Raw genomic sequence first — 13,209 nt, 5'->3', positions numbered from 1 at the left:
AAACAGTAATTTAGTAGTAGCATAACACAAGGCAGCTGGTACACAATAGCATTACTCCTGACATAGTCATATAAACAAAACACATTTTGCAGCTTATTAAACTAATCAGTTCTGGTCTCCCTCTGGGTGTCGTGCCTCAGCAGCTCAGGAGAACATGCTGGCACATAAAGAAACGTACAGTTAAACAGCACAACCTGTGGATAACATATACATTTACAGGCAACATAGAAGTATATAAGGGCAGGCAAACTATATAGCCTGCAAGCGTTTTCACATGTGAATGTATTTTACCGCTCTGCCATAGTTTGTGTGGACTCTATATTATTCCAGCGAGCCATTGGGGAGAGGGGTTAAAGCCTGGAATGTTCACCATTTCCCCCACAGGAAGCTGCGCATGGAAGTCTAGTATTGCCCCACACCCAAAAATCGCTCCATCACACGCACTGGCTTGCCAGCGACTATACCGAGATATAAAGAAAGAGAATTTCGGAGAATTTTTTTTTTTGTCTTCAAGTAAAATAACAAACCAAACACACTCTCGCTCTTGGTTTTAGGCGTTTTATTAAAGACATTTTTATTTTGATATAGTCACACAGTTTCATCGTACAAAATTTCACAAAGTTAGAAAAATACTCAAACTCTATAAAAAAAAAAGAAAAAAAAAAAAAGTACTGAAGCTGTCTGCTTAGAGAGCTTTGTTTTTTATAAAACTTAATATTCATGCTCTGCCTCTTCAAGAAGCTCGTATTCCATTTACACAGGTGTCAGAGTCATAGTGGACATTTCACCAAAATGCCTGCTGTACACACGCACAGCACGAACAACACAACACGTGGGGGAAAAAATTAAAAATATATACAAGAATGCTCAGATTCTATATAAAGTACATTTATAAACATGTCAGACTAAAGTTTCAACTCCATCGAGTTAGGATGACATTTTGATATTTCACCCAGTGGTAACAGTTATCATTGTGCTAGGTAATTACATTAAAAACATACAAATATACTGGCATCATTATAAAATGGTCGTCTATTATATAATGCAGAGCTAGCCCTAGCTTGTTGCTAGCCCTTTTGTGTTACTTTACATGACTTTGAGTTATTTACAATGTGCTGAAAATAATGACTAAATTGTGCTTTGGTCCTGAAACGGGTAGCTGCTGCTCTATGAGTGCGCATCTTGTTGTTTTTAGGTGTATGTGTGCATATACAGATGTACTGAACACACGAACACACACACACACACACGCGCACACACACACACACACACGCGCACACACACACACACACACACACACACACACACACACACGTGTGAGTACCCGCTTGGTACATACAACAGGCATTTCATTAAATGGCTCAGTGTGGGCTTGTCCTGCCCAGCAGAAACAGGCCCACATCCAAAACATACGCCTTCACTGTACTTCCCAACTACTGTTACTTATGTGCAGCTTCTAAGCAACATTACATCGTGCACATTTTTTTTTTTTTTTTTTTTTAAACTTGACGGCTTACAAAGCTTTCCAAAAGCTTCACTTTATGTCATTCAAGTGGTGACAAAGAATACCGAGTTTAGTGCTATAAATCACACAGACTGCTTGTGTTGCAATCAAACCAAACAAAAACAACATCCTTCCTGAAATTAAGGAATTTGTTTGGTTGCCATGGTTTGTTAGGACAGGTCACACAGTGAGCGAGTGGCAGGAGCAGAGTAGCACCCCGGGACTCATAGATGCAGCTGAGGCAAGAAAGCCGCACAGCTTTGTTTACAGCTGCCATTTCTAAGCTGACAGTTGACATCTCCAGAAATCTTCATAACACAAAACAGGGACAAGGATCTCTTAATCAAAAGGAGGTCAGCTCTCTTTTCCACTCTGAGATCGTCTGGTAAATCGGAGGGGAAATAAAGACAAATTTCCATTCAGAGAGCTAAAGTCGCTTAACTGCTTTTCCGCAGCGTCTTCTCATCCAGTGAGATGTTCAAGACTCTGGATTTGTCTGCATGTTCCAGATCTTTGAAGTTTCCATTATTCAGTATTGACTAGTGGCTGTAGTTGTGATTTAATTTAAAAAAATTAAAAAGGCACAGGTCAGGGTTATATACAGTCACTCTGCAGCCTTCTCTATGCTATGATGAGGTGGTTGCTCCGCTCTCTGATGTCTACGGTGGGAACAAGTTCTTTCTTCAGAGGGGTTGAAGACAAAGTAGAGCGTCTTCCTTTGGGCTTGAACAAGTCTGACACAAAGAAGACCTGTGGAGAGCATAGAGAGAACACTCCTTTAACGTTTGAGCATCGCAAAGGGGCAAAATGTTAAAAATGTAATCAAATAACATTAAGAATGTAAGATAGAAAATAGACAATGCATTGTTTACATGGAGGGATTTTTATGAGTATGTCAGTACTAGACAAATGTATTTTGTTCCTCCCATTTAAAGTCTTACTCCTCCTACTTTCACTCGTACTTTCTGTCCTTTAGAAATACAGTTTGGTGTTCCTCAGGGTTCTGTATGTGGTCCCTTTGCTTTTTCCACTTGTAAACATGCTTTTTGCAACATAAATTATAAACCGACTGTGCGTCTAAATGATGAAAGGAAAAAAAATCTTTGCATCATTTACAAGGCACAGTCTCACCCAATATAGAACATCATTACCATTGTCATTTTCTTACATACTGATATGGAAACCTTTAGTTTACGCTCCATAGATAATGCTCACTGTCATCCTAAGACTTAACATATAGACCCCAACAGCATCCACACACAAAAAAAGCATCATTTTCTACAGATAAACATTTGTGGTGATGCAGGAGTAGGATAGTAGTTGGAGAAAATCTAACGATTGGACAAGATCCCCTCTTGTTAAGTAGCTTAATGAGAGTGAGGACATCCACAACACCAACCTGGTGGGCAAAGAAGCCACTAGAGAAACGCAAGGTGGGCTTTTTGGTTAGCAACGACTGAACTTTCAAAATAAAAGCGAGGTGATTGTCCACTAGAACGGCATCATTCTATTAGAAAGATTTAGCCTGAGCGCTCTTCGATTTCTGAACAAATCTAGTGCACTAGTTTGCAACACAGCCACTCACTATGCAGTAAGCCACCAGGGCTCCTTGTACGAAACCAGCCAGCACGTCAGTGGGGTGGTGCTTGTGATCAGACACGCGGGACAAGCCGGTGTAGAAAGACATCATGATGAGGGTGAACTGGGTTAAAGGGCGAAGCAGACGGGCTCCATGCCAAGTAAAGCGAGACTGGAGGTAAAACTGCAAGAGAGAGACGTTGACATACTGAGTATTCATGCAGAGAATAACAGGATGAGTAAGATGGTACGAGAATAAAAAGGTCAGAAACTTACCACCAAATAAAGCATCGTGTACATGGAGAAGGATGCATGTCCAGAGAAAAAAGACTTCCTGAGGAGAGCAGATGGCAGTCAGCATGTTGAAACGGCTTAAAAAACACAGCGGCCAATCAAGCATTTTATTTGGGATATTTAGAACATTTTGAGCTTTGCCCGTTATACCTGGCCTCTTGAACTTTGCTCTCCAGGCCCCGACACTGGTAGTCAGTGATGTAGCCCAGAGAGCAGTTGACCGTGGAGAAGTCAGGATCGCACACGTCAAGAAAGTGAGGACGCAGACGGCCCACTGACACTTTGGCGATATTGGTGAAGGAGTGGCTGACTGCACAGCCAAAGATGAACACCCCGACCTGCTTGTACAGAGCGGAAATGTACGGGTTCCCCACAAAAGACTTGGAGCCTTCATTCAAAAAGTAGATCCTGTAGCTCTCACCAATTATAATCTGAGGGGGAGAGACGGGAAAGCAATGTCAGTGACACGACTGGTAACAAAGACAACAAAGACCTATTCCTGAGGGAGCTTCTATTCATTTATATTTTAAATATCAGAACAAATAAATAATGAACACACTATTAACTATTAAGACCGTAGATGTTGTTATTACAGCTACGAGAATGCAGTGATTTCTTTGAGAAGGGGCTCGAGAAGAGCTTGTTTAGAGTTTGAAGTGTTTACCTGTGCCATTCTACAACTATAACAACAGTGAGATGACAGGAGGGGGGTGTCAGACCGAGTCCACCTTGTATAGTTTTCTAGAAGTGTGTAAATAGACCGCAGTCTAAACCAGCGACTGATGGAGTGAGGCGTGTTTAGGAGGAGGTAACTCAAAACAGCTGCTGGAGCTCAAAAACGCCTCGCAGTCCCCCCTCAGCCTCCCTCCTCCCCTTCCTCCTCATCCGCTGTTGTCTCAGCTCGAGAGTGGAAGGATGGAAGTCAGCATCGGAGGAGGGAGGAGGGGCTGGGCCCCGGTGGTTCTAATCAGGAGAATCGCTGAGCTGGGTGCTGTGTCTGATTCTGGAGGCCAGACTCCACAGGCGCACGTCGGGGGCACGTTTGTTTTTCCCCTCCGCTGACCGCCTTACCGAAACAGCTCAGATTTCACAAGGGACGTGTGAGTTGTTTTCATGTTAGTGTCTCAGCTTCATAAGAAATTCTTTCGAACGGCACAGAAATAAGTCGGATTCTGGGAAAGTCTCTCTGGGGAGGGATAGCCCCTTAAGAAGATTTAACAAGCTGATAGTGCGAGCGCGTCATTTTCCCACCATTCAGGCCTTTAGAGCCGGCTCGACACAGCTCAGCGGCTTTCATGGGAAAGAGGGGAAGGGGGACAAAACACATCTGGTTCCCCTTCTTTGAGAGATTTGTTTTGTTTTATACTTTGCGAACGAGCTGGCATTCGAGAATCTATGCCTGTTGCACTGAAACCTCAAAGATAATCGTGGGGCAGGACACTAATTTGTGGCTTATGTCAAAAGTTTCGCATTTCCAAAGTGACACAGTGTTTTCTTCCCTTCTAATAAAGTTGGGCATAAATCATTTACGACACATTGGATTCTAGTTCTATAGTGGGAAATGAAGCACTAAATGGCTTAATGTTTGCGCCTTCTGGTTCAGAAAACAGAGGTTGGCCAGAACGCTCCAGGGGGGGAAAAAGAAAAAAAAGAAAACGTGGATTTTAAAGTCATGTTGCGCCAGGGGAAAATGCGATATTTGGCAGAGCCTTCTTGTTTGGGGCTTTCGCCACAATTCCACCCCAGCAATTACAGTATTTAACCAAACAACCATTGCATCAACCATAATTGCACAGCCAGGTCTCCTCACCATTAAAAGCCCCTGAGGGCCCAGAGTCTGCTCTGGTGACTGCAGGGCGAGATGATGACAGCCGGCGACATGTCGCTCTGTCAGGTGACAGCATGTGCTGCAGCAGCGCTGAGCAGAATTATCATCATCATCATCATTATTCTTTTTATCATTAATGTGTGTATGCTCCATGTTCCTGTCCAGGCTGCTTGTCCATTTATTTTAGTCTTATTTATCCGTTATCGTGTGTGATTTGGATGTTTGTGCTCACTTTCTTGCATGTCAGTGGTATTTGTTTAAAATACTGTGTGTGCATTTATCCTGTCGCAATTCTAAAACCACGATCAAAGAATCTACGGTATCGTACCACAGTTCCTTTACTGTGATCACCAGTGTGAGGCCTTTAATGCCTGCTGAAGGTTTGTAGTTTGCTGAGATGTAATGTTTAATAGCCGTTTACGTAACTAGTGAACTGGAAATGCACTAGAACAATAGAATTAATCTTCACAGTCGACCTTCCGCCTATTTGGGGATTTTTCTGTGGACCCTAATTCCAAACTATTCATGGATTTTTTCAGAAAGGATACCTAAAATATTTTCTCCTGATTTTCATAAGGATGACAGCTTAAGATATATTTAGTGTTTGCACTATTAAAATATGCAGTTATAAGCGTTTCTATTGGATTATTTTGAGCCGCAGTGCAGCTGTGCACTCTGAGGTGTTTGTGAAATGTTAGGCTTCTCTCTGCAGGGCCCGCTGATGGCCATCTGAAACCTGAAGCAGCAACATTATCTGGAGCAGAAAGGGCCATTGGGCTTCATCATCGTGGCAAATAAAAATTTGATATCCAGGAAATGTGCACAGGTTCGTCATCATCGCTTTCTCACAGGAATTTCCAAAAACCTACTCAAATCACCTGAATCATCTTAAATCCCACCCCTCATCCCCCAAGGCAAAGCCCTGAGAAAATGTTGACTGACTGTTATCTAGAACGGGGTGAAACGAATAATAAGGTGTGATGGTGCAGGTACGAGGAGTCGTCGTTCCAGCCATCTCCCGGGACAATCTCAGTTTATGGCCAGAACGCATCAACTGTAAGATAAAGCCCAGCGATAAACCCCGCATTTCTCAGCACATACAGTAAAGCGCACAGAGAAGATTGCAGGTTTACTTGGTGAAAAACACAACTGTTCTAATCTAACAGCTGGAAAAGTGTATCAGCGTTACTACAAATCGTCTGTGCTGGACACTTGGCTGTAACAATGAATAAAGACTGATGGATGATGACAAAGGATGTGGTTAACATCAACTGCAGTTCAACGGTGCTGCTAGTATATGGGCAAGGTGCAAAAACATGAGAGGAGGTGATGACATTAGTGGTCAGGGTGAGAGGACTTACAGAGAGGATGGAGATTAGAATGCCAGCAGCGCTAAGCACACCGTCGCTAATGGTGTCTCCGTTTTTGGCCGGATACTTGATGGACTCATCGTCGCAGTAAAACCCTCTATGGTAAGGCTGAACTGCGCTGGTTTCAATGACCAAGAAAGGCAGGCCGGCTAGTGTGAAGAAGCAGCGAGCGGCACAGAGAGGAAGGAGGGTTGGTGGGGATGGGTGATGGAGAAGAAAGGGAGAGGGAGAAAGAGAGACGGAGGTGCTGGGTTAATGCCACGCAAATTACAGGAGGACGCGGATACAAGCAAGAGGTAACGAGCGAACACGTGGGACCGGCTCAGTTCATTCTGTGGCTGCTATCCACAACCGATGGAGAAATTATTCCAGTTTTGTTAAAATACAACACGTTTTAAGACGGATTTTGGACAATCACTGCTTTCAGACTTATCTGTAACTCTCCAAGCCAGCTGAAAACTGACTTATTCTCTGATAGAAAAACGAGCTCAGATATCTATTTTTGGGATAACGCATATATCCAAATCCCAGCAGACGACAGAAAATTTAGTGAATTGAAAATCTCTTTTTAAAAACGTACATAAGCAAGAGTGTGGGAAACTGTGTATGTTTTTAGGATCATTTAAGATTTCATAGACTAGATGACTCTTTGATCATCTTAGGGAGTTGCTGGTAATTGCATTATTATATCCCATTTCTAAACGTGTAAAATATTTAATTTTATTGAAGCAGTGAAATAAATGGAAACCGAGGCAGCCTGAAGGGTAGCAATTAAATCTAAAAGTTAACGATACCGCGCAGTGGAAAATGGTTGGCGGTAATGTACGTGATTTACAGTCAATGAGACAAAACCACTGAGAGTGAGTGAGAGGCTGCTGAACCAATCAGACCCCCCCTAAGGTGTCACAGTGCAGCCGGTAATGAACTGAGAGCGTCCCGACGTGTTCTCTCGTTTTCTTACTTCACCGCGCAGGAACTTACTGAGACCACAGGCACAGTGAAGCCCACTGCCGTGAGCAGCGCAGTGGACACTGTGCTGTTCTTATAAGGCAGATTGATGCTGCTGTCACTGCAGGAGAATCCTCTCTGGTAAGGCGGGAAGGGAAATTTGTGCAACAGCACGGCAACGAGCATCACTGCATGGTTGGACAGACACAGGACCACAAACACAGACACGTTGGATCAACAGAGAGAAAAAACAAAACACATTTAAAACATTTACAGTAAGTTTACGAGCTTATCGCATCCCGTTTGCCCGTTATCGTAAAAAGAAGAAAAAATGATAACCATTAAATCAAATCATCACCATTTTGCACTTGACTTAAGTGAACCGCTTGAGCCGAGAATAGCATCAAATGATTTCAAGTTCCCATTAAGAGGGTAAGATGGGGCCTGTTCTTAGGAGGCAATGCTGCAGTTAACTGACAAGAAAAAACACACGCTATCAGTCCTCCTTCCTTTCCTGCCGAAGTGCTCTTACTCTTAAAAAGGCCCTTTTAAAAGACGCCTCGGGGGAGGTGTTTGTGTCCGATAGACTGCGTGTTTTTCGGCAAAAGTGCCAAAAAGATCTTATTTGTCTTCCGATAACAAACAGAGTGGGCGTAGTTAAGATGCAAGCCAACCCCCTCCCCCCCCAAAACAGCTTATTTTCCCCGTCAATTTCCTAACAGACTTCAGCGAGGACTTTGATATTCGAGGGTACCCAGGGGGAGGCCTCAAATCTCGGACAGAATTTGGAAAACACACTTTCAAACGACTTCAAAGCAACGTTTAGCTTTCGAGCCACTCTCTGAAGACGTCCGCGATCTGCAGACACAAAGAAAAACAAGCAGACTGGTGGTCGTTTTGGGGGGGAGCGGGCACAATTTCTCAAAATAAATGTCAACACATGCTCCAGTCACTGCTGAGCCCCTTTACATCCACACACACAAACATACAGCTGACTCGGGGGTGCCTTTGAAGGTTCAGCTGTGGGCTGGGCTCAGGTTACAGACAGAACTCTGGCACCCTGAATGCCGGGGTAAGTCCTGCCACATTCAGCAGGATTCATATTATTAATCTCTCGCTTTCACTGTTGTTCTTCAACCAAACACCTGGATGGAGCGGCTGTGAAGCAGGTCCAGTGAAGAAGAAAAAAGAAAAAGCGCAGGGTGGGACATATTAACAGCTCTGGAACTGTAAAAATACACTGCAGTTTAAAGTCTGCTAAATCCTGCATGTCTGATCCCTTCAGTTTGGTTAGTCTGGCTATGAAAAGAGCAACATGAGCCTTTCCAAAGCAGGGACTTAGTCTGTTCAAACTGCTGATACAAAGGATTTAGGGAGGGAAAATAATAATAATAAAAATAAAAAAAAAGGGCACAGAAGCTCAAAATGCTACATGCGAAGCACATTGACCCGAGAGCCCCGACCCCTGCGACTGCATCTAAACACATTTGCAAACCCACAAACCACAAGGCCAGAGACTGATGGAAAGAAACCAATGGATGGCAAACGGCCTGATGAACTTAAGAGGTCACAGCTTTTGAGGAACCAGCGTGAGGTCAACGGTTCCAAAGCGGTGATTGGAATATATTAAAAAAAAGAAAAGAAGAAATGTGACCCCTGCTTGCCTCAGGTTTTTCTTCCACAGTCCTTTGACCCCCTGCATCCGAAACAGAGCTGCAGCATCAGCAGTGAGTGTGGCATCTTGGGATTTTCCCTCCCCTCCTTTTCCCCTCATCTAAAAGTCAGGGGGGGAGGGCGAGGGGGTGGAGGGTGTCCTCATCACTGCCAACAACAACACCAGTCAGCAGCCGTGAGTCTGCCTTTCGCACTAGCAGCATCGGCCCAAAGACAATAAAAAACAAGCAGAATGCTGGAAGATTTTTTTTTCCTGCAGTTCATGATCTCCTTCTCGCACCTCTTCTCCAAAACAACTGTGGAGACAAAATGTGAAAATAAGCAAACCCCGTAAATGAAGACCGATGATGACTTTTTCAGCTCACGAATGAGCGCGGCGTAACGTCGAAACACGGCAGAAGACACATCATCAAGATCTGACAGCTCCATGCAGCCACACCTTGTGGAAACTAGAATAAATATGCGGTAAACGCACACTCCGAATTCAATCCTCACTATACTCCAGGAGGCATTCGCCAACACGGCTATTAAAAACAAACAGACGCACATTTTCCACTTGCAGGGATCCCTCGCTGTCTGCTGGCCTAAAAAAGTATACATACACGTCTGAGGCAGCTGTGACATATACACAGATGAAGTTGTTTTCACCACACACACACACACACACACACACACACATTTGAGCTACTTCACAATTTCAGCATGGGGGTGGGGGGTTGGCGCAGGTCTGCCTGCTTGGGTTTTAATGAAAATCCCAGTGAAATCAAATGTGAATCTCACATCTTGACTGCCACACTGGACTAACAATTTCATTTAACACAAACATTTATTAAACTGGAACACCTCAGTGCTTTTCTCTTTTCCAAAAGGTCTGTGGGTCAAGCTTTTTTTTGGAAATTGTGTCACAAGAAGGAATCTAGGAGCCTACGGGTTCCTGGAAAGAACTGGATTAACTGGAAATAACTCGTTTCAGAAAGAAAGCTCATGTTTACTATTCCCAAAGGCTCCGTTTAACCAAATTCTAAATACAAAGACACTTTTAGTTTCAGTTTTGCTTGTAGAGGCTTGTGTTGGCCTCCAACGCATCCAATTACAATTAGTAATGAAACGCATTATGAAAGTGAGGTTCTCTGTTTTTCTCATTCTGGTGAGCAGGCCTTAAGGGATTTAAAAAAAAAAAAAAAAAGTGTGGTAAAAAATTCAGATCGTTACCCATTAACCGCCAATCACCAGCTTAGTTGTGAAGCTGGGCGAAGGCACGTGTAAACGTGATCACGCGATTAACTGGAGAGTCAGTTGCTACAGCTTAGAGTAAACGTGAACCCAATCACCCCCTCGCCCCGGGGCTGATTGAGGGGCATCTTTCTTTTTCCTTCTCCCAATTCAGTTCTAGTCAACACTGAATCAGCATGACTTTCTCATCCAGCCGACTTCCCCTGTTGTTATCTTTACATGCACTGACGGGTCCATGGGGAGCACATTCACTCAGTGCATGACAGAGCTGGGGAGCAATATCCTGGGATGCAGTTTTCCCCAGAAGTACAAATCAGTGTGTGAGAATGAAGGAGAAGTGGTGATTAACCAGCGCTGGCCAGACGTTTCCTCCTTGTGGTTGCTCTGTTCAAGCCACATCTTTAGCCAGAAAAAACACTCTTGGTTTGTTGACAAGCTTCTCTGTGGGAAGTTATGTACATAGAGAAGAAACGACGGGGATTTACCCTCCACAGAGATACAAAAAATAAAATTACACTTAAACTAAATATAGCTTGTCAAAGAAAGATTGTTTGTAGTCTAAACCACTGTTAACAATAGCTTAACTGCTATCCAGTATAGTTGCGGCTTTATCTTACCACTGCTGCGGTGTTTGCAATCATGACTTTACACCAATATTCCAGTGAACAACACAATGCAAACATGTGGTTGTATCACAGCAGAAAATGAAGTCAAAGGTCTGAACCACACAGCACCCTCCCCACTTTTAAAACTGGGACTTTCATGTTCTGAATGTTTCACCCAGTGTGTGCAGCTGCTGAACATCACAGGACCAGAATGGATCCACACACACACACACACACACTCAGCTCTGACCTTTTCACCACTTCCCTTAATTACACCACACACACAGAAATATTATGCCAGATGTTCAGATCTGAAGAATTCCTGCTGCTTTGGAATGTGGGCCATTCTGGAAAATAAAATGAACAGTCAAAGCAGAAGTCCACACAGGTGTGGGTGGAGACCAAAGAAATGTATATCCCTCCCGGAGCACTTTATTAATTTCTTTCCACTTGGACTGCATTTTTTAGGGATTAAGCTAATGTAACTTTTGGAAATCCACATGTACTTTAATAGCTAAATAAACAGGCCAGAGTAGCCACTGCTTTGCTTCAGTTACAAAGTTTGTGAAAGCTGGTGTGGCAGAATCACATGTGATATTATCACTTTTTGTCTTATTTAATACACATTTTTACAGCAGACATAAAGAAAAGAGATACAAATGCAGTGTTTTAATATCACAAATGAACTACAGGAAAAAGACATTTATATTATTACTCAGTGGTGTGAAACATATGGTCTGAGGACTAGAATCGGCCTGGGAAGGACTTTAATGTGAATGTCTTTGGAAAATAAGGAATACATTTTGACCTTTAAACTGAATATTCAGAATTTTTCTACAGCTTTTTCTACTGATTAAGACTTTCCCCCACAGCCATACATACTACAGCAATGAAGCTACCGATAAATCATTAAATGACAGTAAAGTTCAGTTTTCCCCACAATCTACATGCCTGTTCTTTTTACGCCTCCACAGAAAATAAATAAATACAATGAATGAATTACCAAAAATTTCAGCTTTATTAATACAGGACAGCCTGGGCGGACTTTCACACATTTGTTTCTTACAATTTCCGCCCAAAGAGTCTTGCAGAGTCCACTTTCTTCCACTGACATGCTGCAGCATTTCTACGTGAAACTGCACTTCTTTTTCTTATATTGAGAAGCCTCGGGAATGAAATGTGCAGTAAAAAACTAGTTTTCTCTTAAAGAAAGTGTCACGACATCAAACGAGCTCGGCATCCCTGGTATCGAGTATAAGCCGGGGCAGCCGCACACGAGCGAGAAACTGTCCGTTTGAAACACGCCAGGAGTAACAATGAAACGAGCAAGAAGCCGCAAACTTCCCGCCAAAGGTGCCCACAGTAACGTGACGCGACTCTTACCTAAAAACAGGCAGAACAGATCCACTCCGACCAGCAGCTTCCTCCCGCTGTGGTCTTTGCAGTTGTTGTTGTTGAGCGAACTCCCGCCGTTCTTCGTGTTGGCTGCCATGGCTTTCTCATAGATCAGACAGCGTTGCATTTAAAGCGTTTGCGTGTTTGGTTAAAAAAAGGAGGAAGCAGAATAAAAATAAATTGGTTGCTGTTGGAGTTTATTTCTCGGTCTACAACACGTGTCTCTACAGGAATCCTAAGTAGGAGCAGTCACGCGAGTCTCTTTGGTCAGCTGGAAAACACTGTGGAAACTACTCGCTCCTCACTAATGGCTCACCTTCCTCTAACCATCCTTTACTCGTTTCTGCAGGGATAGGTCCTGTCACAGCCTTTCAAGAAAACCCCTCCTCCGGCTCCTCCTCTTTCATGTGCCCGGTGGGGACTCCCACCACCCCACTCACCTCTCAGGGCTGAGGGGCGCCCCAGTCAACAGCAGCAACAAAGCAAAGAAAAATAAACTTTTTTCCTCCTTCAAATTCTGGAGCAAGTTCTCATTTTCCACTTTAAATAACTCATAGATGGAGGGAAAAACCAGTAGGAAAATTTCCTTGATTTTGCAAACTTTGAGCTCATCCATTTTCTTCTGCTCATCCAATTCAGGGTTGCAGTTGGACTGAAGCAATTTGAGCACTCAAAGTGCTTTCTTGGTACCATCCTCATTCACCTATTACACAAACATTCATTAAAAAGTACTTTTAACCTACGCCTGACATGCTCTTAAATACACTGCAATAGATGCAA

At 43.4% G+C, this 13,209-nt stretch overlaps 1 protein-coding gene across 2 annotated transcripts; it reads right to left on the bottom strand.

Moving 5' to 3' along the window:
• Positions 1-544: 544 nt before the first annotated feature.
• On the bottom strand, positions 545-12,782 carry LOC147308839 (phospholipid phosphatase 3-like). Of its 2 annotated transcripts, none has more exons than XM_086271643.1 (6): positions 12,418-12,782; positions 7,556-7,710; positions 3,527-3,807; positions 3,359-3,416; positions 3,090-3,266; positions 545-2,254 (listed from the first exon to the last, which is right to left on the bottom strand). In XM_086271643.1, exons 1-6 carry the CDS (start codon positions 12,554-12,556, stop codon positions 2,126-2,128), a joined length of 939 nt encoding a protein of 312 aa, XP_086127769.1. In that variant the 5' UTR covers positions 12,557-12,782; the 3' UTR covers positions 545-2,125. The 2 variants fall into 2 exon arrangements, with proteins under 2 accessions (XP_086127769.1, XP_086127766.1); XM_086271640.1 differs by lacking the exon at positions 7,556-7,710 and adding an exon at positions 6,566-6,723.
• Between the last annotated feature and the right edge of the window lie 427 nt (positions 12,783-13,209).

Source organism: Aulonocara sp. 'chitande type north' Nkhata Bay, linkage group LG18, assembly GCF_057382095.1.
Source record: "Aulonocara sp. 'chitande type north' Nkhata Bay isolate Kocher_YH1m ecotype deep benthic linkage group LG18, A_spYH_male_GT1.1, whole genome shotgun sequence".
NCBI classification, from domain to species: Eukaryota; Metazoa; Chordata; class Actinopteri; order Cichliformes; family Cichlidae; genus Aulonocara; species Aulonocara sp. 'chitande type north' Nkhata Bay.
This window is presented reverse-complemented; position numbering and strand designations above follow the sequence as displayed.